A 22,404-nucleotide genomic window follows, 5' to 3' on the forward strand; every position below is an offset into this window, starting at 1 on the left:
CAGAAGTTGGAGTTCCAGTGGCAGAAAAGTGGCCAAATAGTTCTCCAGTCAATAGTGAGGAACCTTGCCTGGCACCCCTCAGGTACAGTCCCACAGCATCTGTTCCAGTTCTGCCAAACCCAGTGCGCACCGGCTGTCCCGAAGAGGCTGATTGAACAACAATAACAAACAGAGTTTTCCATCATTTAAAAAAGAACCATGTCCTCATGACTTGTGCCTCGGGCTCCTCCAGGGAGGTATCTGTTGACAGGCTCCAACAGCCTCCAGTTGTGGTCCAACAGCGCTAGGCCAGGTGCTGACCATGAGGAGGAAGGGAAGCCCACAGAGCTGACCATTGACAGCCCTCCGTCTCCATGGAGGTGCATCTGGCTCAGCAGGTGAGGACGAGATATTGCACTCATTGCATTGTGTTGAACATTTGGCGGAATTACTCTATTCTCCTCTTGTGCCTGGTTTTTAAAGCTTTTATTTGTTCATGTTTTAATTGCCTTTTTATTATGTTGATTTTGATGTGCACTGTTAAGTAACATCTGTGCTATATAAATATATTGTGAATGATAAATTAATAAATTGCTCATTAACTAGTGGGCATGCCCAGCGGTTGTGGGAGCTACTGCACTAGCCTTCTGTTTGCACAGTCGACTTCATTAATTTCTGGTTTCCCTTGCTATAGGACAGCATCACCCGTCAATCTGATGAAGTTCTCTCCTGATGGAGAATTCTTTGCCACAGCTGGACTTGTAAGTTGTCCCCATACCTATTTCTTAATTACCCTGGCTTCGATTTCCCATGTACGGTTGACTAGTTGCATGTTAATTGTTTTTAACAACAGTAACATCAACATTAAAATAGCTGCTAGTAGTTGAATGTTAACCCTCACCGTATCCAGACGTTTGAACAGAAGTTGTCCTGTCGTTTGACTGGCTTCCGCCATTCTACCCTGTGCCACCTCCATGCAGGATGACTGCCTGGTGAAGGTATGGTACAGCACCATTAAGTGGCAGTCGGGAGTGTCCAGCCTCTTCACACCCCCGGAGGCGGGCTCAGCCCATGGAGAGCTGGCCTTCTCCTTCGTCTACCTGGCCCATCCACGCTCCGTCACTGGCTTCTCCTGGAGGCAGACTAGCAAGTACATGCCCCGGTAAGGGAGGTCGATTCAGAGGTTGTCAATCAGGATGTTTTACTCCCTTGTAAGACATTGCACAGAGCATGAAAAATAAAAATAAATATGTCCTCTGTTATTGAGATTGTTTTGTACTTTAGTGCTGAACTATTGCTATGTTAAGCCTTTGTTAGGATTTCTTTCTTTCTTTCTTTCTTTCTTATCATACTCTACAGACATTGAGGCCCATCTTCTCCTACGATCCATCACCTAGAGACTATTCCATAAAAACAATCTATACTTGTTGAGCATCGGGCGTTTATCTGTAAAGATCCACTGTTATATTCCCATGGATCCCGATGGAGACTTGCTTCTTATTTGACATAACAGTCGTGTCTTTAAAACATTTCCCCCCTCTCCAACTTCAAAGGAAAGACACATATGGGACTTCCACGTGTTTCTCTGCTTCTATTGAGCATGACCACGTCCAATTTATAATAGTACGAGAATGAGGCTATGGTTTAAGGCTAGGTTATGTTTTTAAATGCATTTTCAGCATGAATTGCATTTTCTACTTGAAATTCAATATTTTACCTTTTGACATAAGCCGGAAGCCAAGTCCAGTCCTAAGGATGTTTTCTGCTAGCTTTTATTATTTCTGTTGGCCTAGGTACATATGTACAGTATGACATTTGGTAGAGAGTAACCTGAAACAATGGGGAATGGAGCGAAGTAAAAGTTTGCGACAACATCCCCAAAAAGACACAATAACATCCAGTCTCAAGCCTTACACATGGGGATTAGCATATCCATTGGATCTAAAGTTACTGTTGAAATGTAGTGCTATTTCTGCTGAAATGTAAATGAAGAGTGAAACAAAGGAACCGGGCACTTCTTTTGAGACCAAACCGCCCCGAGTTGAGGGAGCTTTCTGTCAACTTGTGATGGCTCAACTGGTGTAGACTAACTAAACTAATAACAGAGAAGCTATTGTGTCAGGTTACAGCCTTTGGGCTGGACCAGGCTCCTGGTCAATACAAACGGGTACGTTTGTATTTCAGTCAAATATGTACATTGAAAGAACATCTGGTTGGTTCCTTTCATGAAGAGAGGGATCAAACAATAGCTTTTTGATTTTTTCCTGATCAATACACATCCCTCCCCTATGTTGAGCCCCACCCTTGCAGTTGTACATAGAATTGTGTCATTTTACGAATGCAATGTGCACTCAATCTTTAATTAAACGGATAATTAAAAGGATTTCATTAACATATTTTATTAGCTTTTACATTTTGCACTTTGTGTTGAAGTGCATGCTGTAGTATGCATATAACATCTAATTTATACAGACCCCTGATATCTGAAATGTTAATTCCTTTGGGTTTTCACTAAGGGTAGTTTAACATTTGCAGGAAATTAAACCATTTTTCATGCAAAATGGGTTAGTCGCAAACACCTATGTCCCCAGCTGTAATATCCTGGTCTGACCTGAAATTGTCCTCTGACTCAAAGGATAATGTGATGCAAGTCTAATGTGATGAGCCACTAACATGGACGTACAGGAAATGTGGTCCAAAAACGACCACATTGGGTTACGGAACCTCTATTAATCTGACACACAATATTGTCTGCTGCTATATATGGGAATTTAGGAAACATTTTTATTAGAAATGGACAGGCCTACCATTGTTTATCTTTGGAAGATACCCTTCGATACATGTATGTGTGTACATAATTATGCCTATTAGTCTACTGAAATTAAACAAAACTCCTGATTCATTCCCCATTCTAATGCAGTGTATTTCCTAGTAAATCTGGAAAATGACAAGAGTATAACCTTTTGTTGCTGTGAAAGAGTTAAGTTTGCCTTGCCGATCTTGCAGCTGTTCCCTTATATCGGAGCAGCATAATCGATGACGACGCCTTTACGTCACACTTCTACGCTTCCGTCTTCCCATAAACGTCCCAAATTGAGCGTCTGTGTCCCGTGTTTTCCCACTAGAGGGTCGGTGTGTAGCGTGCTGCTCACCTGCTGTAAGGACAGCGTGTGTCGCCTCTGGGCCGAGACCCTCCTGCCCGACGACAGTCTCCTCTCCAGTCACCATAACAACCACGCCACCGGTCAACAGGGTGACCCGCCGCGACCGTCTGGGCCCTGCAGGAAGAACGGCTCCGAGGAGGGGTCACAGGGAAGGGCACCGCTGCAGGTGAGACTAATTGTAGCATGTTTTACTGTGATGCCTGAAGTGGAACACAGCCCTCTGGTCGCAAGGGTACCGCCAGGTCCTAATTGAATGAGGACGTGCAACTTTGTGGATGACGAGAACGACGCGGTTATTTTGTGAAGCCCTTAACAAAGTGGACAAACCAGCACGCAAGATGTTAAGCTATTCTATTAAAGAAAATGGAAATATCCTCTCCTCCATCCCTTTGTTAGTTCCAGCACACTTGGTTTTTTTTCGTGGGGAATTCAAACCCGACGACCGGCTCCACTGTTAATTTTGCAAATTAGCATAGAGCAGAGATAAGAGATGGGGAGGGAGTAGAAAAAAAAAAAGCACAGAAGAGAAGAGGCTTTAGAGGAGTTAAAGGGAAAATTAATTGGCTATCAGACACAAAGATGGTTTTCTGAGCTTTGTAGGGCTTAAGAGAAACATCAGTGAGGGAAAACTGGCCTGATTGCTGTAATCTGTGCCACCACCTCCTAAAGATTGCTCTAACCTTCTTTTCAAAGTTTTTTATTTATAATGAGTTATCTACTTTTCTACGTCTCTTTGGTCATAGGTCAGTGTAAACTGATAAGAGGTTTTCATTTGTTTGTCTCCGTTAACCTCATTTTCCTCGAACATATAAAATGTACTTTATTTGAAATTAACATTCACATTATCCTTGTCCTTATGTCCTCTCTGACTGCACTCAGAGAGGAAGTAAGGTGTGTGTGTGTGTGTGTGTGTGTGTGTGTGTGTGTGTGTGTGTGTGTGTGTGTGTGTGGTATTTCTAAAATTCCCCCAGAAAATTATAAAATGAAGAAACTCGGTAACTTTTAATGTCTTGAACAGGAGGTTTGGCCCTCCTCCTCGTAGGGAGAGTCACTCCCCTTTTCTTCCACCCTTAACGGTGGAACAATGCGTTAGTTAATTGGTGTATTCTGTTCCAGCTCAACCTGCAGGACTCCTATGGGATGCCTTCTTTCCATGGCGTGGCCCATCCCTCTGTTACAGGCTGCCTGCCCCACCTGAACGGGAGGCACTACAGCCACAAATCAGGCAGCAACAGCCTTCCCCATGCCAACGCTCTGTGTCACTTCCACATCGCAGCCAGCATCAACCCAGCCACAGGTGGCGACCATTTGAAAATACATTAATTTTATTATTAGGAGAAATGGGTATTTTTAAAATAAATAAAGCCCATTCGTATTTAAATGAAATTATTATGAAAGGCTTGTTACGCGCAAGCAGGGTTAGCCCTATCTCCAACACTAAACCATTTAATACATTTAGAATTCATAATACATATTTGGGATTCATATTTTATACAGTCTAATAACCTAAGGATTTTATCGTGAAAACGTCTTTAATGCAATGAAGTAGATGGTGTTCAAGAATCTCCTATCTTATCCAAAATTTAAGAATGGGCTTGGCAAAAAGGAAAATTAATTGTATTATTAGTTATATAATTAAAAGCAATCTTGTACTATACTAAGAAAAGTGGGTATAAGCCCACTTTTCACTTACACCGCCAATTTAAATAGGTGCGTTAGGGCGTTTTTAAATGGAGTCTAATCTGATGCAAGCCACAAAGAGGTCCCCCGATTGTCTAAAATGATCTATTCTTACCGGCTGTTAAACAGGATTGTCTGCAATTTCCCTTTTGACTCACACATTTTTGACATCTTATATTCGTAGCGGCATATCATATTTATTTCTGGGATATTTAGATGGCATTCGATGGAAATGTTATAGTTGCAGGCTTTATAGTTGCCTATTTCAACCCACAGTCCTGATGGCAAATCTTTGAATGTCTTTATCCCAGATATCCCCCTGCTCCCCTCCATCTCCTCTCTATGTGGGGGAGACGATGAGGAACCGGGAGGGCCCTTCACAGTCCACTGGCTGAACAACAAGGAGCTCCACCTCACTCTGGCCATGGAGGTCTTCCTCCAGCAGCTCCGGGGCAGTCTGGAGAACGAGGCTGAGCCTACACGGGAAGGTGTGCACACGGCTGTTGCACACGGCTGTTGTAAAAAAGAAACTAGAAAATGCATTTCCTGCAGAAAATGCAGTGAAGGCTGTGTAGTGTAAAGTGAGATTAAATTGAAAGAAGATTGAGAGAAATGTGTAATAACAAGTTTTAACTGATTTGAATGAAGTTTGGTCAAGAGAGCAATAGTTATGTACTATTTGGGTTGAATTGGGGTTGAATTATGTCTCTAAATAACAACATTTGTCGTGCATTGACGTTATTCTTTGACATCGAGTATATCAAGATTAGCTCACATATCAGCCTAATGATGAGACTCGGTGGAGTCTCAGCTTTCATGACACATCTATTGTTTGTTTAGATAGCATGCCGTGAAATAGCTTGTGTTTAAGTGCATTAGCCTTGTATCTTCTACCGGGAGCAGACACCTAGCCATTTATGAAGATCCTAGCCTCAAATTAAAATGCTCATTCTCAAAAACGGTTTCTCAGGCATCTGTAAATTGCACCCGATCATGATCAGTAGAAGTAGACAGCAGAATGTCTTTACAGTGTGTTTCTATGTTAAAAAAGCTCAAAGGATGGAAGTCAATGAGACCAAATCAAAATATACGAAACAGGTTTTACACTAAGGCCGTTGAATCTCAACAAGGGTTAATATCGAAGATCTGTCAGTGTAGTTAGTGTAATGATTGTTAAATGTTTGAACAGACTTTAGAGGTAAAAAATTGACAGAGTTGCGAAGTCTGAAGTACCTAGTTGAAGTCTCAGAGAATGGGGTTGACTTCCATTATACATTTATTTTATATAAAAAGTATAAATGGTAGCGTGTGATTCAGAGCAGTGGAACAGTGGTCTCTAGGTGAACAATTTTGCAGCACTCTCCTTATTTTGATCAGCTTTGTCAGGTGTAAATGATGACATTTTCTTCCAGAGCCAGAAGAGGAAGTCAACTCTGATGATGCAGACGCTACCTCAACTGAACCCAAGGGGTCTGAAAGGCGGTCCTCGGAGCTGGCGGCAGTGGAGCACCGGGTGGAGGTGTTGCTGGCGGAGTGGAACAAAGGGGCGGACATGTTGTTCAGCATCCACCCTATGGACGGCTCCCTGTTGGTCTGGAACGTGGACTGGCTGGATGAATACCAGCCAGCCATGTACAGACAAGCTCAGGTAGGTGTTTACATTGTTGTGTGTGTGTGTGTGTGTGTGTGTGTGTGTGTGTGTGTGTGTGTGTGTGTGTGTGTGTGTGTGTGTGTGTGTGTGTGTGTGTGTGTGTGTGTGTGTGTGTGTGTGTGTGTGTGAGGAATTAATAGGTTATTATCTGGGGGGATAATGGTCTCCATTAGGGCGAAATAATGACCGTTCCCTTGGTGTTGCTAATTGCAACCTGGAACCTGTAGAACAACAAACTTAGTATTGCTGAGTAGTGTATTGTTTATGATAATCTTGCATTCAATCCTTGCTCTACATTCCTTTTCTTTTAGTCCTGTATAGTGTTAGTGTTATTAGGTCTTAAATCAAATAAGTCATTAAATGGATGACAATGTCTGGCCTAGAGGCTCTGTTTTAAGGTAAGGTTAAGGTTTTTTGTTTATCCTGGCTTTACAATTGATTCTTCTCTTCACACTTATTTTTTTACATCCAAATTATGAGCATCCATTCCCCTAACAAAGAAATTCATTATGCTTGTGTGGCACCTGTAATGTCCATACTGATGGATTTATTCAATTTGACCATTTTGCGAATCCTAATGTGTTTTCCTTATTAAATGACATCGCAAAGTGTGCATTAGCCAGGATATCATTCAGAATGTAAATCATTTTGACAGTCATGATTGCCTCTCTCCCATTCTAATGGCTTCTTCTGTAGCCATTCAGCTAATGGTATTCTAATTAAGTGTGACTTCATATAAAATTTCAATTTTCCTTGATGCATTTTATCAGCCGCTTTACAATGGACAGTGGCTTCTGCTTGGCCGGCTAGCCAGGCATAGCAGCCGATAACTCACCCTCTGTCATTTCCACTTTAGTTAATTTTGGCAAAGATATTGTGAAATACTGTTGGCCTTGCTTGTCACAAAAAGTACATACCGTCCATGGTACTATTTGTCATCCGATTTGATCACTCTTTTAGTGTGGAAGATTAGACCAGCTCACATTGAGGATTGATTTTGAAATCATCAATAATTTCAACATAACTTTGTTGTGCTTCCATTTATATCGCATCGATTTTGGCACCTATTGCACTCCTAACTTTCCCTGGAAGGAGGGATGCCTCTTCAAGAAGTACGATCAAATCAAGGAGCAAGTGTCCAATCTCTGTCCAAAATAGACAGTGGAGTCAATACTTCTCGTTCAATGCTTTATTCGTGGGCTCAAGCAGGATTCCCCAAATAAAGCGAGGCGAAACCATATCTAACTGTTAAGCGATTAATGCGTTCCTCAACACGCTCCTGAAATCCTTCTCGAGTTTTCTTCCTTGAGAGCTGTGGTTGTTTTTCCGAGGGGTCGAGTTAGCTTTTGTTGGAACACAAATAAAATCGGCTTGCCTTGAAAAAGCGATGTATAAACCCAGTCGCTATTCATCTAGAACCCCCACCCCCGCCAAACATTTCCCCCTCCCTCCTCCCTTCATCTCTCAGGTGTCCTTCGTGTCCCGCATCCCGGTGGCGTTCCCCACCGGCGACGCCAACACCTTGAGCCGCAGCGTCACCATGTACGCCTGCAACAAGAACGTGGACCTGGCCGTCCAACACTGCCGGCAGTGGCCGTGCAGAGGCACGCTGCCCCGCTCCACCTCCGCCCTCATCAGCTACGGCGGTCAGGGCAAGGCGGCGTCCGGCAGCAGCCTCCGCCTCAGCATCTTCACGCCCAACGTGCTCATGATCTCCACGCACGCCGACGGCTCCCTCAACCAGTGGGCGGTGAGCTTCGCCGAGGACTCGGCCTTCTCCACCGTGCTCAGCGTCTCGCACAAGTCGCGCTACTGCGGCCACCGCTTCCACCTCAACGACCTGGCCTGCCACTCGCTGCTGCCGCTGCTGCTCACCACCTCGCACCACAACGCCCTCTGCACGCCCGACGTGGACCGGCTGGCGCCGCCGCCGCCTGGCGCCCGCCCCTCAGGCCTCTCCCGGGCCGCCCCGGCCGGACGGGGCCCGCGCCCCAGCCGGGTGTCCCTGGGCGTGGTCTCCCAGGACCCCAACGCAATCTACAGTGAGCTGATCCTGTGGAGGGTGGACCCCGTGGGGCCGCTCTCCTTCTCAGGAGGGGTCTCGGAGCTGGCCCGGATCAACTCTCTGCATGCTTCCGCCTTCGCCAACGTGGCTTGGCTCCCGGCGCTCATCCCCAGCAACTGTTTGGGTGGGTGATTAAAGAGGTTCAGGGGCAGCTTGGGTCTGCATTGGGATTCTGTGCCGTGCTCGTGTGCTTTTGTAGTGAACCCTTTTGATTTATTTCGGCTGAAGAAACAACATTAATATCTGTCTGACCACTAATTATAGCCAACAAACATGACATTTCCTCCACCCAGTTCTTTTCCTATTTGGTTCGCTCTTTGTTGTTTCTGTAATATCCACTATTCATTGGTCTTTGTTTTCCTTTTTATTTATAGGGGCGTATTGCAACTCTCCCAGTGCCTGCTTTGTAGCCAGTGACGGTCATTCACTCAGACTGTACCAGGCTGTTATTGAAGCCAAGAAACTCCTCAGTGAGCTGTCCAACCCTGACATATGTGTAAGTTTACAGCCACAATAATAGCGTAGTATTCTAGCACAGTGGTTCGGCTGATTGGTAGTCATGAGGCAAGTGTCACACAATGACCATTTGTTTGTACATGCACAACAACATTCTCAGTGATTGTCTGGACCCTTTGCTCCACTGGTGCGGCAGGTGTAATAGTATTTGAATGTGGTTGTCAGGCCTAGAACACCTTGAACGATAGTGTCCACTTAAAATATATCTATATTTTTTTAATCTAGATTACCATAGTAGCAATGTGGCATAATATGTAGGATCTTTAATGTTGGATTAATAATTGTATAGCTTTTCACAAAAAACATGATGAAATTTGGATGTGCCCACACACAATGGTTAAAGGAGCCATGCAGACATTACAAACATATTTGTTGCTTCTATAACTAGACTAGTAGGATGATCTTCATTTGTTAATATTTGTTTAACCTTATTACTGCTAATTACAATCTAGAGTATAATTGTATAGGCATTTCTGGCCTGAAAAACTAGAAACACATTTGTGTAATTGGCATATTGACTAGTACGCCTTTTTTATTTTTTTGTATGATACGATCTGTAAATAGCAATACCTTGATAAGTAGTAAATGGAAGACATTAAATTACCAGAGACCTTTTAAAAGGAACACATTTCAAAAAAAGCCTTGAACAGCATCTGAATAGTATTTATCTTTTTAGCAGGTTCAAAGAATTCCTTCTGAAAGATGCCGTGAGCAGTTGTCATGCCAGGCCCAATTGCTTTATATTGTTAATCCTTTTATTTTGTTAATCCTTTCTTTTCTCACTGCAGAAATATGTTGGGGAGGTGTTTAACATCATCAGTCAACAGTCCACAGCCAAACCTGGTTGTGTTATTGAGCTGGATGCTATCACTGACTTTGTAAGTATTATGTCTAAAATATGTTTTTTGACCTAATCCCTTATGCCTATTTTAAGCACCTTAATATATATTATGAAAACAGTTTTGTTACAATTTGTGAAGGGATGAATAGATTCTGTTGCCAGAACGGTTGAAATATGTTCGACTTCAGATGATTCAGAGGAGAGAAGGCAACAGTGTGTTGTGTTTTTTTAACAAGAAATTTCAACGCTCAAAATGAAAGGTTGTTTTTTTTCTGCTGGCTCCCAGCAAGAAAGTCTGCAAGTGTAGAAAAGGATGAGATTATAAACAATGCATAAGAAGCATAGCATGTTCCAAAGCCAATGGTTGTGTTTGGTCTGTGATCCCTATGACGAGCATATAACGTGGATGTTGTTTTCACACCATTTATTTCAGGTGTGACATGAGTTAACTTTCGTCTCAGAATTTCGGCTAATAGTTTACCGTATGTTTGCATGGAGTGTTGGTCTGGTTAGCCTTGTTGCCCAAAAGATAAATACACTTTTATAGAAGTAGTCGTTCTCATCAACTGTTTTTTTAAATTATTTGTAACACAAATACTGAGGTTTACCCCAGGATTTAATCTCTATCTATGATAAATTATATTGCTGATTAATATTGTTACTGCACCAGTTAACAACTTGTTCTTATTCAATACATAATAAGAATAATGGTGGAGGAATAACAACCAAATACATAAGTTAAAAACAGTTAAATTAAAGCAGCCTTGCCATTAAATGATTCACAGCAGACTCTTTGCATCCTGGAAAGGTTATTCATGAACCCTGCGATGTGAAGACAAAAACTTTCGCGCATTTTCACGCAATCCCAATATTTTTATAAAAAAATTGTCCCGCTACTTGTATTTGGAGCTTGGTACATTTAAATGTTTTGTCCATTATGTGTTGAAGCACACTATACACAAAACGATTCAATTCCTCAACATCCCAGTCCGGATTTTCGCTTGCGATCAAAATCGTGACTTAAGTGGGCGACAACTCTCAGGAGGAACTAGCTCCTGCAACCCAAAATATCCAATTCGGAAGACCACCACAAATTTGTTTTTGCCGCCATGGCTTCCGTTATAATTACTCAATGCATTCTTGGTATTACGTATTATGTCAGCGTGGCTTCCAATTGGCTATCGTCTTTCCAACATGACAATCCTTTGCCCGCGTCCTGCTGTTACTTCTAAAAGATATCGGAACATAAATATTGTTTAATATGTGATTTTACGATTTGGTGAGGCCCAGATCGTTAAAGAAGTCTTTTAATACACCCGACACCACAGGATAGTCTGGTAAAGAAAAAACGGTTGAACCATCAACAAATAGTGTTCCCAGCATAAATGTGTAGGTGTACAATCTACACCCACACATTTATGCTGGGTACATGATCCATGATAATTAGCCTCATTTTGTGCCAGATATCCACCTTCCAACTCTAGTCAGCAAAGCCCAGATTTGTTGATGGTTCAACCGATTTTCTTACACAAATGCCAGCATTCATGTACAGTGCAAGCTAGCTCTGACGGGCCCTTATCAAGTCTGTCCAGGCACACAGACGGAGTCGTGCACACTGGGGAACAACTTGTGTCATGGTGTCAGGTCGGTGACCCAGCTCTGATGAAGACACCGCTCGGCTGTGTCGGGGGCCTGACCTATTATTATCCGGCTCCCCTGCGGCGCTGCGGCTCCCAGCCGGGCCGACAAGCCCAGTTCCAGCAGTCCAGCACTGGGTCTCCTCTAATGGGGAATGTGTTCTGCTTTGGTCCCTGTGCAGCAGGGGAAGGAGACCCAGCTACTCCATGTGTTTGAAGAGGACCTCATTCTGGGCAATGACGATGGGAACCAAACTGCCACCGAATTCCCTGTCACTGCTCAATCCGGTACACTCAGACGTACTCCTGTTGGGCTTGTACATCAGAATGCATCATGGGAGATTTTGTAGGCTGTATTGAGAGGACTCAAGAGAGTTGTAGTACTATAACATTTTAAAGAAACGTGTGTTAAAACCGTAGGCTAATTAAAAAAAAAAAAAATTGACACATCTTGCATGAGAAAACACTTTTCAAAACGATGATGACTCATCATAATTTAAATAATTTCATGATTAATTACTAAACAATGCCACAGTCAACAAGCCCTGCAGTACTTCACATTTAAGTAGAGCGTCTTGGTTTGGTGAAGATATAGATCACATATTTACTCTGCAAACATGCATGGCCCTCTTGATGTGATTAATGTCTTTGGAGCAATGGCTATGGAATATAAATGATTATTGACAAATTAATTTGATCTTCTCTGTGTGTGTCTTCCACCAACAGACTGTCAAACTGGCTTCTCCGCGCGGTTCTTCCTGGTCGTGGTCGAGTTCACCCAGACAGGCCGCTCCCTTCTCCACATGTGGCATCTCCACCTGGCCGCGCGGCCCGTCACCATGGGTAGGCCCCGCTAGAGACCAACGCGGTCACAGCTGTTGCGAACGCCTGGGCAGCTATATGCAACATCCGCCTAACGACGAAATAACCTGCTCTAACTGCTCTGTTAAAAAAAACCTTTGTTTCTGTTTCTCTTCTCACAGAAGACACCCCAGAGAAGGTCGCAGCGTCCTCAAAGTCCTCTCCGCCACTCCGCTCCCCGCTGCCCCAGAGGACAAAGGCCTGCACCTCCAGCCTGCAGAGCGCCAGCCGGCTCCACCTCACCACCCACAGGCTGTACAGCCAGGAGATGCCCCTCCCTGCTGGGGTGGAGGTCATCACAGTGACCCCCTCGGCAGGTGTGTTGTTCTGAACCACCTGCTCATGAAGGATGGCTGTGCGCACGCAGACACACAGTCACAAAGTCACACAGGCACACACACACAGACGCACGAACGCAAGCACACACACACTTTGAATGACAAACAAATTCTGGTACTTTATGAAGTGTTTGATGGTGAACTCTTCTTCTAGGTCACTTGAGTGCCTCCTCCTTGCTGCCAGCTGGCCGTGCACCGTACCTCTTTGCCACATCCTGCTCAGATGGAAAAGTGCGCTTCTGGAAGTGCAGCGTCGCGGCAGCATCGCCCTCGGAAACGACCAAGCTAGGCTACCATTGGGAGGAGTGGCCGCTGCTCGTGGAGGAGGGACTGGCCAACTGCAGTGCAGTGACCATCCCGGGACGGCCAATAGAGATCAGTTGTTGTCATAACAGTCGCATCGCCGTGGCTTACAGGCAGACGCCGAACGCGGCGGTGAACTCCAGCCCGCAGATGAACTCTCAGCCATCCTTGAGCATTCCCCCTACAATATCTTCCACTCCTTACATGAACGCTAAACCCATCATCAAGCCCAGCCACGCCACAAACCAAACTCCGAACATCATTCCCAACCCCTACTCCACTAGCAACAGGGAATCGTTAGTCCACATCAGTGTTTTCCAATGTGAATCCACGGGGGGCTCACAGTGGGTCTTTGAGCAGACGCTGGTCCTCGACAGTAACGGCTCCACCGCCCCCCCTCAGAGCAACGGCAGCACAGCGCGGAGCCCCGACGCGGAGCTCTCCCCGCCCACCGAGAACAGCCTCACGTGCACCGGGAAGAACCTAGTGCATTTGGACTGGGTGTCCCAGGAGGACGGGTCCCACATCTTAACGGTCGGCATCGGGACCAAGCTCTACATGTACGGCCCTCTCTCGGGCACGCCCCCGGAGGTGTGCATGTCGTCCGACCGGAACCAACACGCGTCCCGCCTGGTGCTGCTGCGGTCCGTGGACCTGGTGTCCTCGGTGGAGGGCTCCCCGCCCATCCCCGTCTCCCTCTCCTGGGTGCGCGACGGCATCTTGGTGGTGGGGATGGACTGCGAGATGCACGTCTACTCCCAGTGGCAGCCGCCCGCGCCGCCCAGGGCCATCGCCGCCGCCGGCCCCGAGGACCTGAGCAGCAGCGTGTCCTCGCTCCTCTCGGCCGTGCGGCAAAGCCAGGAGGAGGCGCTGAGTCCAGGGGGAGGCCTGTCCACGCTGGCCCCGCCCAAGAAGGGCCTGACCCGCTCCATGACGAGCCTGGCGCAGAAGCTGAGCGGGAAGAGGACGGCGTACGACCTCCCCGTGGAGATGGAGGACTTTGGGCTGTTTGAGGCCGCCCACCAGCTCTTCCCCACCCTGCCCCAGTACCACCCCGTGCAGCTGATCGAGCTCATGGATCTGGGAAAGGTAAAAGAATGGCAGAACTATCCAGGCATGGTTTATTCGGTCATGTGGTTATTTGGATTTAAAAAGGTTGTTAGTAGTGACAGTAAAAATTGGGTTTAGAAAACAAAGAAGCTTATTTGTATGGATTTATTATTATCACTTTCAGAGATAAATGCAATATAAATTACACTATAGTCAATCACATTCAATATACAAATGATATCAATACTAATCCTCCTCGTGTTGTCTCTAGGTTCACCGGGCCAAGGCCATTCTGTCTCACCTGGTGAAGTGCATCGCGGGCGAGGTCGTGACTCTCAAAGACAACGCCAGCCACCTGAACAAACGAGTGCGATCTCGGACCATCAGCGCCGGAGGCAGCACGGCCCGGGACAACAAGATGTTCATGAAGGGAGAGGGCTCCCCTCCGGACTACACCGAGATCAACTCCATCCCCCCCCTGCCTCTCTACGCTCTGTTGGCAGCCGACCAGGACACCCTCCCCAAAACGGGTAGCCGCATGCCGTTCCACTGGGACGTAGAGAGAACAAGGATCAATACAGATCCTTGTTATTCCGTGGAATCCACCACATGTTGTTTCAAATGTTTTGCATTTGCATCCGCATGTGGTTCTACTTATAGATTGAAAAGTGTTTCATTATTTCTTACTTTTATATTGTGCTACCATATGCATGCATACACACACATGTATTTCTCTGTCTGGAAATTACTCATTGTGTGGTTTTGTGTACATTTTCGCTTCCTGTGGATGCAGTGCGCATGAGAATGAAGATGGCAGCTTTGATTTCACTTCATGTCTCCTATTATCTGAATGGCGGTTTCTCATCTCTCTCCCCATCTCTCTCTTTCTCTTTCTCTCTCTCTCGTGCCTCACGGCTGTCCCTGCAGTCACCACGGGGAGCGTAGGCGGCGACAGCGGGCACGGGTCCAGTCAGACCGATGCCTATGACGAGCTGTTCCACCTGCCCAGCACGGCTGACCTGGAGCCTCTGGACAGTGATCAAGAGGAGGCCGTGAATAAGGTTGGTTTTGATTGGCTAGGGGAACATTATTATTATTTATTTTTTTTCTCTATGTAAGAGGTCATATTAAATCCTTGGGAAGGTTTATGACTGTTTCCTAGGCGTTCGTAGCGCAGCGTTAAATTTGTGTAAGGTGTGACCAAAATCCGTTAACTGGAAGCGGTGGTGTCTGCCATCTTTCTGGCGATGACGTAAGGTCACCCTCAACCTTCACCGCCCTCTCTGTCTACTTTATACATCTTAATAAACAAATAAATCATTCATTTATGGATAAATCGGATGATGTTGTTAAGTCAAGGAGCTACTGTTTAGAGGATTGAATTGGATTTAAAAAAAAATAATATTTTATTAGAGTTGTGGAATGAATTACACAAACAGTGTAAAGACAATTTGAAATATCTTTGAGAGATGGTCGTTTGAGAGATCCTTCTCTCAAGAGCGTATTCCCACTCGAATGCTTGCTCAAGCTCCCATGTTGCTATGGTTACTTGTAGTGAGAGATCAGAGAGACCAGCCATGACGTCACCATCAAAGAGATTTATGGATATGATCAAACACCTTCCTCAGAGGTATCCAGTTAGACCACACAGTGAATAAAATGAATGGACACCCCGGGCCATATAGACCTGATTATACTGCCGTGGAGAAGATGAACCTTAATATAGCTTACTGACCTACCCCACAGAACCTGTCCAGAGACCATTTTCAGGCCTTAAATCCCAGCAGGCCGTCTCTGTGCAGTAAGGTGACCATCCCCTTCGGATAGGGCTGTAGTGTATACACTTGTAAAACAATCCATCTTGCAAATTGGGCATTGGCTTTTTACTGCATTTTTTTTTTTTTACAGGATCGTAAAGCTTTATTCCTCTGTCCTCTGGCAAGTGAAATGCTTCGATATAGCACGTATTATGCACTTATCGTGATTTTTACTCATTCGCCCTCATACTCCACTAACCATCCCTGACTTTCTAAGCCATCAAATTATCATTGAAAAAAATAACAATCAATGGACATATGTCTAAGAATTGCTGTTCAATCCATCCCTGATCTGTGTCCAAAACCCGTTCCATGTGTTGCCCTGCCCGTGTCCCGCCAGGTGATCGACCTGTCCCAGTACAGCCCCACGTTCTTCGGACCCGAGCACGCCCAGGTGCTGTCCAACCACCTGATCCACTCCAGCCTGCCGGGCCTCACCAGCATGGAGCAGATGTCCCTCATGGCGCTGGCCGACACCATCGCCACCACCAGCACCGACCTGCGGGACAGCCACAACCGCAAAGGTACCGCTGCTGCCGAGCCCGTCGCCTGCTCACTGTGTCGAAGGGCTTCCCTGTTCTATCAATCTCTTTTCTGACGGGGTAATAACCTCCGTTTCTGAATGATATTGAGACGTGTCCATGGTAAAGTGTCCCCTGGCTTTCCGAGGTGTCCTCCTCTGAAAGCCACACGGTTTCTGTTTCTGCGGCTGTGAATATGAACTAACTCGTGTTGCCTTGCTCTGTGTGTGCTCCCTCCAAAAGTACTTAAAAGAGCTGAATAGAGCCACCCGTACCTTCATCATGGCTGTGCCAGCAGCTGTATAGTCAGTTCAGCCTTCGTTTTTTTTGTTGTTGTCGCGATACTCACCGGAGAAACTGGCAGACCGCTCGAAATAAAAACAATAGAGTTGTTTGAGATGTGTTCTCTCATACTTGGCCCAACCTCGCCCCCCCGAAAGTCACCATGTGCTGTGTGAAATAAATCCTGGGTGTATTTTCTGCAAGCCCAGTTGGGAGCCAAGTGAGTCTGAGCAGCTTGGCCATGAGTGTACATGTGACAGCAGGCGAGCGCCAGCGGGCATTGAGGTTCTCCTCCATTTCCCTTCCAGGTGGAGAGACCCTGGATGATTGTGGCCTGAGGTTCCTGCTGGCTGTCAGGCTGCATACCTTCCTCTCTACCTCTCTTCCTCCTGCACATAGGGCCCAACTGTTACGGCAAGGTATGTTCATGAAAATAGGTCGTTGTAATGGATACCGTTTTAAGAAACGGGGAACCGTGCTCAATGGGAGCTCACAGTGCTGATCCAGGCTCTTTTTAGTGTCATACCATTAAAGCATCAGGTTGTTATTCTCCGTATCCTCCATAAATGCACTTGTAGTGAAGGATCTTCTGTTTTATTGGGGGCTTGACGCCAGTGTGCACTGTTGAGTTACGACAGTCCGTGCAACAAAGTAAGGCATCTCTCCTTGTTCCCCTCCGATGGGTGTTTCTGGTGTGTTCCTCCAACTGTGCCCACAGTTAGTGTCAAAGCTTTTTTACACAATACTTTTTCCACACACTTTAATTTCCTATACAACCACTTCACGGTCATTATTCTGTCTCTAAACAACCAAAGCTCCTAAACAACCAGAGCTTCAAAACTAAAAGGAGAAAACAAGGGAACTCATTGTGTCTGTCTGCACGGTAAATGACCTGAAGCCTCAGCGTCGTGTGACCGCTGCTGTGTTGGCCCCTGCGCCCCTCCAGGCCTGTCCACGTGTCACTTTGCCTGGGCCTTCCACTCGGAGGCGGAGGAGGAGCTGCTGAACATGCTGCCCGCCCACCAGAGAGGGGAACCCAGCTGGACCGAGCTGCGCTCGATGGGCCTGGGCTGGTGGCTCCGCAGCACCAACAAGCTGCGACGGTGCATCGAGAAGGTACGGGAGGAGAGCCTGAGAGAACACGACATGCAATGTATTAACAGGTCATGCTTTGTTGTTACCGTTAAGCCGTGAGGCATGACTGGCCACCATGTTCAATTTGGATTGCGCTTCTCCATTGAATACAAATGGCCATCAAAGCAGGGCAATTTTCGGTTTTGCTGATGCGGCGGCAAACGACACACTTGTTTCTGCGCCTGCAGTTCTCTGAAATGACCCATAAAATCGTAACTTCCAATTTGGACGAAAGTGGGCCGCGCTTTGAAGCCAGTGCTGTAATCTTAACCGCTCTCTTTCTGTTTTTGTGTTTTTGTGTTTTTGTTCGTTCAATCTGTCAGGTTGCTAAGGCTTCCTTTCAAAGAAACAACGATCCCTTGGATGCTGCCATTTTCTACCTTGCCATGAAGAAGAAGGCGGTGGTCTGGGGACTGTACAGGCAAGCACAACGCATTGGCGACGGGAGACACGTACTTAAATATTCCTGTGTACACACACACACACACACACACACACACACACACACACACACACACACACACACACACACACACACACACACACACACACACACACACACACACACACACACACACACACACACACACACACACACACACACTCAGCGAGCGAGATCAATGCTGTCAGATGGGGACGACTAATGACATCCACTCTGTTGTTTTAAATATGCCGACTCCCTATCCGCAGGTCTCAGAACAACCCTAAGATGACAGACTTCTTCAGCAATAACTTCAACGAGGATCGGTGGAGGAAGGCGGCATTGAAGAATGCCTTCTCTCTGCTGGGGAAGCAGCGGTTCCAACACTCCGCCGCCTTCTTCCTGCTGGCTGGTTCCCTCAAGGATGCTGTGGAGGTAAAGCAATTTCCATGGGCAGGCGATTTTTCTTTCTTCTCTCTCTCTTGGCAGTGAGTGGCACTCGGGGAAAGTCAATCCCTCTCTAGTTGGGAGGCCGTCTCATTGACATGCAGCTCACACGCTAAAGGGTTGCACCTCTGCTCACCACCTGCTGTGTGTTCCCTCTTGCATTGCTGGCTTCTTTCCACCTCTTTGCCGTCAAAGGGAATTGTTTTAACTAAACGGTTGTAACCCCGGTCTACTCACTTGGGACTACGGGGCTATCTTTCAAGTTTGTATTCATTTTGAATACCAAACGGTGTCAAATCAAAAGTCAGCCAAAGCATTTGAAATGTCCTTTCCCTCTAGGTGTGCGTAGAGAAGATGCAGGACATACAGCTGGCCCTGGTCATCTCCAGACTGTACGAGTCTGAGTTCGGGACGGCCCCCACCTACAAAAAGATCCTCCAGAGGCACATCTTGGGACAAGACAAACAGGCGAGTCTGATCGCGCCTCGTATACACCAATGAAATATTTATGACTTCAGAAAGCACAATGATGATTCCTCAAGGTAATGAATCACAGGGTTGTGTTGAAACCTCATAGCAACAATAACTATAAATAACTAGGATATCAGATTTGTCAGGCAGAAGAAAAAAAAAGATGGAGACTGTCTCATGCGGGCAGAAAGTGAGAGTGGTGTAATAAGCTTTGTGTTTGGTGATGGGTTTCAGATCGAGGCCCACCCAGACCCATTCCTCTGCAGCATGGCCCACTGGGTGCTAGAGGACTACAGCAGCGCCCTGGACACTCTCCTCCAACAGCCTGCTGCCGACCCTGGGAGCCCTGGGACCGCATCAGAGACCAGTAGGTCTCGCTCTCTCCCTCTCCCTCCCGGCCTCTCTAGAATACACTTTATTTATCCCGGAGGGGGGAAACTGCGAGGGTCACCCAGGGTCACCCACACATTCAGTCCCTTGATCATAGCTCAATATACAACAGACAAGTGTAATAAAGATATAGCACCCACTATATCTCTTCCTCTCTATATCTCTACTTCTCTATCTCATGCTCTCTCTATCTCTTTCTCACGCTCTCTACCTCTCGCCTTCTATCCTTATTTCCGTTCCTGTCTTTATCGCCCTACCTCTTACCATCTACCTCTATGTCTATATTCTACCCTCTATCATCTCTGTCTGTAACGCCTGCCCTTGACCCGTGTTCTGCAGGCCCCTCCTCCACGTCTCCGTGCAACCCCGAGGTGTTCAACTTCTACACCTACCTCCGCACGCACCCGCTCCTCCTGAGGCGCCACCTGGGCTCCTCGGACAAGGCCAAGGTGGGCCTGACCACGGAGGGCCGCCGGGCGGACTCCATCAGCCTGGTGGAGCGCCGGCTGTTCTTCACCGCCGCCCACGCTCACCTGCAGGCCGGCTGCCCCATGCTGGCCCTGGAGGTGCTCTCCAAGATGCCCAAGGTCCACAAACGCTCGAGCCCGCTCCGACAGGACGGCGGCAGTGGCGGCGGCAGCGCCGGGACCGCCACACCGGCGGGAGCCAGCGACGACGGCAACGGCGGGAAAGACATGGACTGGTCTCAGCCGGTTTTGAACGGTTACGAGTCGCACGGCGGGAGCCTGTCCAACAGCCGGTCGGAATCGGTGCTCAGCTTCGACTGGAGTCAGCCGTCGCTGACGCAGCCCGATGAAGCCCTGGAGATCAAGTGGGAGAGCGACAAGGAGGACGACGAGGAAGACGTCAGCGATAAGAGCGGCGCCGCGGGCAACCGCAGCGTGTTCCAGAGCGCACAGGACTCGGCGTCGCCGCTCACAGAGGCGGCGTCGGCGGCGGAGGACGGCGACGACTTCCTGACGCCGTCGGAAGACATCTCGGCCGCCCAGCTGAAGTTCCACGCCTGTCTGAAGATCCTGACCAACGAGCTGAGGACTCTGTCCACAGGCTACGAGCTGGACGGGGGGAAGCTGCGCTACCAGCTCTGCCAGTGGCTGGAGAAAGAGGTAACGATCGTCATCTCAAACACAACAAGCGCCATTAATCGAGTTAACCGACCTGCCATATAAAAGGGCCCAAAGTGGCCATGGTGTTGTTGTTTTTTCGACCCTACATTTTCTCTCCTATTCTCTCTGTTTAATACTTAATCTCTTACAAAATATTCAGAAATGCTTTGTCCTTGCTGCCGTAGTCCTTGTTGTATCACGTTTAAACTAACTGCAATAACACCCTTGGCTTATTTATGCATGTTTCTTGAAGTTCTTTGAGGGTTGATGGGGAGGAACTTATACGGCATGTTAAAAGAGACTTCTGTTGCCCAGTACACACATTTAAGGAAAACTTAAGATGTTCGAATAAGCATAGAGACGGATTCTGCCAAACCAAAATAAAATAGTCTTCTGGGTGTTTGGTAGACTGACAAGTCCTTTTTGGCAGGAAGCACTTTCGCTTTTGGCCATTTCAGTGGGAAATCGTAATATTTGGACCGTGTCCCTTTCTTATGAATTTGTGTTTTCCCAGGTGGTGGCTCTCCAGCATTGCTGCAGCTACAGGCCCTGTCTCACAGAGCTGGCCGTCCCAGACGTCCCCGGCTTGGACCCTGGGTCTGGAACAGCAGAAGACCAGCAGGTGGGTGCTGCTGTCTTACCATGCTGGTAGATGGATATACCGGAAAAGAAAATATGCCTCTCGCGCAAGCCTTCCTTCTTGCTCTGTTGGACTCCATTTGTTGTTTTTACTCATGGGTTTTTGGATGAAAACCTTTCGGTCCCTGAGCTTAAAGAGTTTCTCCACTCCCTTGCATTTGAACATTTTACAGAATGTCATGATATTAATGAGGCACGCCCCTTTGCGCATAATCAATTATGTTTTAACTCAACTCGACCGTGCTCATTTGATGACAAACCACGGGTTGAACATAGAAATGCCGGTCAAAACACCACGACCAAAAAATGACAACGAACTGTGTCCGAGGCGAGTGATGTCCGTGTGTGCCATGCAGGTGGGGAGCCCGTGTGGCCAGAGCCAGCGCAGTCGGCGTCTGTGGCTCCAGACCAACCAGCCCCTGCTCCGGATGTTCCTGAGCTACTGCAGCCTCCACGGCTCCCACGGTGGAGGGCTGGCCTCCGTACGCATGGAGCTCATCCTGCTGCTGCAGGAGTCTCACCAGGTCAGTCGGCGCAAGGAGACGTACGGACGGCCAGCCCCCGTAGCTGTCCACTTGGGACTTCCTGTTCAGAGTCAGGCGTGTAACCCGACCTGACACCGTGCTCCCAGCGTTGGCTCTGAGTCAACCCCCTGTGCTGACACAATTTAAACAGTTTCCCGGTTTAGCAGCTTAAAGCTTAATAAACATACTATATATCCGTCTATATGCTCTTGCCTGCCACCCTCCCCCCTGAAGAATAACCTCACCTGCAACACTTTACCACCCCACAACACCAACACGCATGACATTTCGACAACCCATTCATTGTGTAGAGAGTGGCGTGTAATGGCTTGGCAGCACAATATTAAAAGGCTGAGCACACAGTCCTCTGGGAGCCTGTCCTCAATGAAAGCGGAGATCGTGTGACGCATGCAGGGTTGTGTATTTGTTCGCCGGGAAGGGCTAACTCACACACCTGGGGCAATTGGCTGACATGTTGTACTGATTGCTCACTCCTCTGCAGGCCAGACTGAGTTCGCCGGCTGTCGCAGTGGTTATCACTTCTGC

At 47.1% G+C, this 22,404-nt stretch overlaps 1 protein-coding gene across 2 annotated transcripts in view; it reads left to right on the forward strand.

Moving 5' to 3' along the window:
* Nucleotides 1-22,404, forward strand: part of LOC130384807 (dmX-like protein 1) — a 43,577-nt gene that overhangs the window by 3,416 nt on the left and 17,757 nt on the right. For both annotated transcript variants that reach the window (XM_056593159.1, XM_056593160.1), the window contains exons 5-31: nt 4-82; nt 233-377; nt 674-740; nt 960-1,141; nt 3,105-3,309; nt 4,260-4,440; nt 5,135-5,311; nt 6,236-6,471; nt 7,943-8,663; nt 8,914-9,035; nt 9,844-9,933; nt 11,716-11,821; nt 12,260-12,376; nt 12,517-12,711; nt 12,887-14,124; nt 14,357-14,615; nt 15,013-15,146; nt 16,243-16,426; nt 17,014-17,124; nt 17,652-17,821; nt 18,163-18,260; nt 18,530-18,695; nt 19,047-19,175; nt 19,413-19,545; nt 19,908-20,695; nt 21,210-21,317; nt 21,691-21,858. In XM_056593159.1, coding sequence (XP_056449134.1) covers nt 4-82; nt 233-377; nt 674-740; nt 960-1,141; nt 3,105-3,309; nt 4,260-4,440; nt 5,135-5,311; nt 6,236-6,471; nt 7,943-8,663; nt 8,914-9,035; nt 9,844-9,933; nt 11,716-11,821; nt 12,260-12,376; nt 12,517-12,711; nt 12,887-14,124; nt 14,357-14,615; nt 15,013-15,146; nt 16,243-16,426; nt 17,014-17,124; nt 17,652-17,821; nt 18,163-18,260; nt 18,530-18,695; nt 19,047-19,175; nt 19,413-19,545; nt 19,908-20,695; nt 21,210-21,317; nt 21,691-21,858 — 6,309 coding nt within the window. The remainder of the gene's footprint in view (nt 1-3; nt 83-232; nt 378-673; nt 741-959; nt 1,142-3,104; nt 3,310-4,259; nt 4,441-5,134; nt 5,312-6,235; nt 6,472-7,942; nt 8,664-8,913; nt 9,036-9,843; nt 9,934-11,715; nt 11,822-12,259; nt 12,377-12,516; nt 12,712-12,886; nt 14,125-14,356; nt 14,616-15,012; nt 15,147-16,242; nt 16,427-17,013; nt 17,125-17,651; nt 17,822-18,162; nt 18,261-18,529; nt 18,696-19,046; nt 19,176-19,412; nt 19,546-19,907; nt 20,696-21,209; nt 21,318-21,690; nt 21,859-22,404) is intronic.

The sequence above is a fragment of the Gadus chalcogrammus genome, chromosome 6 (assembly GCF_026213295.1).
Source record: "Gadus chalcogrammus isolate NIFS_2021 chromosome 6, NIFS_Gcha_1.0, whole genome shotgun sequence".
Taxonomy (NCBI): domain Eukaryota; kingdom Metazoa; phylum Chordata; class Actinopteri; order Gadiformes; family Gadidae; genus Gadus; species Gadus chalcogrammus.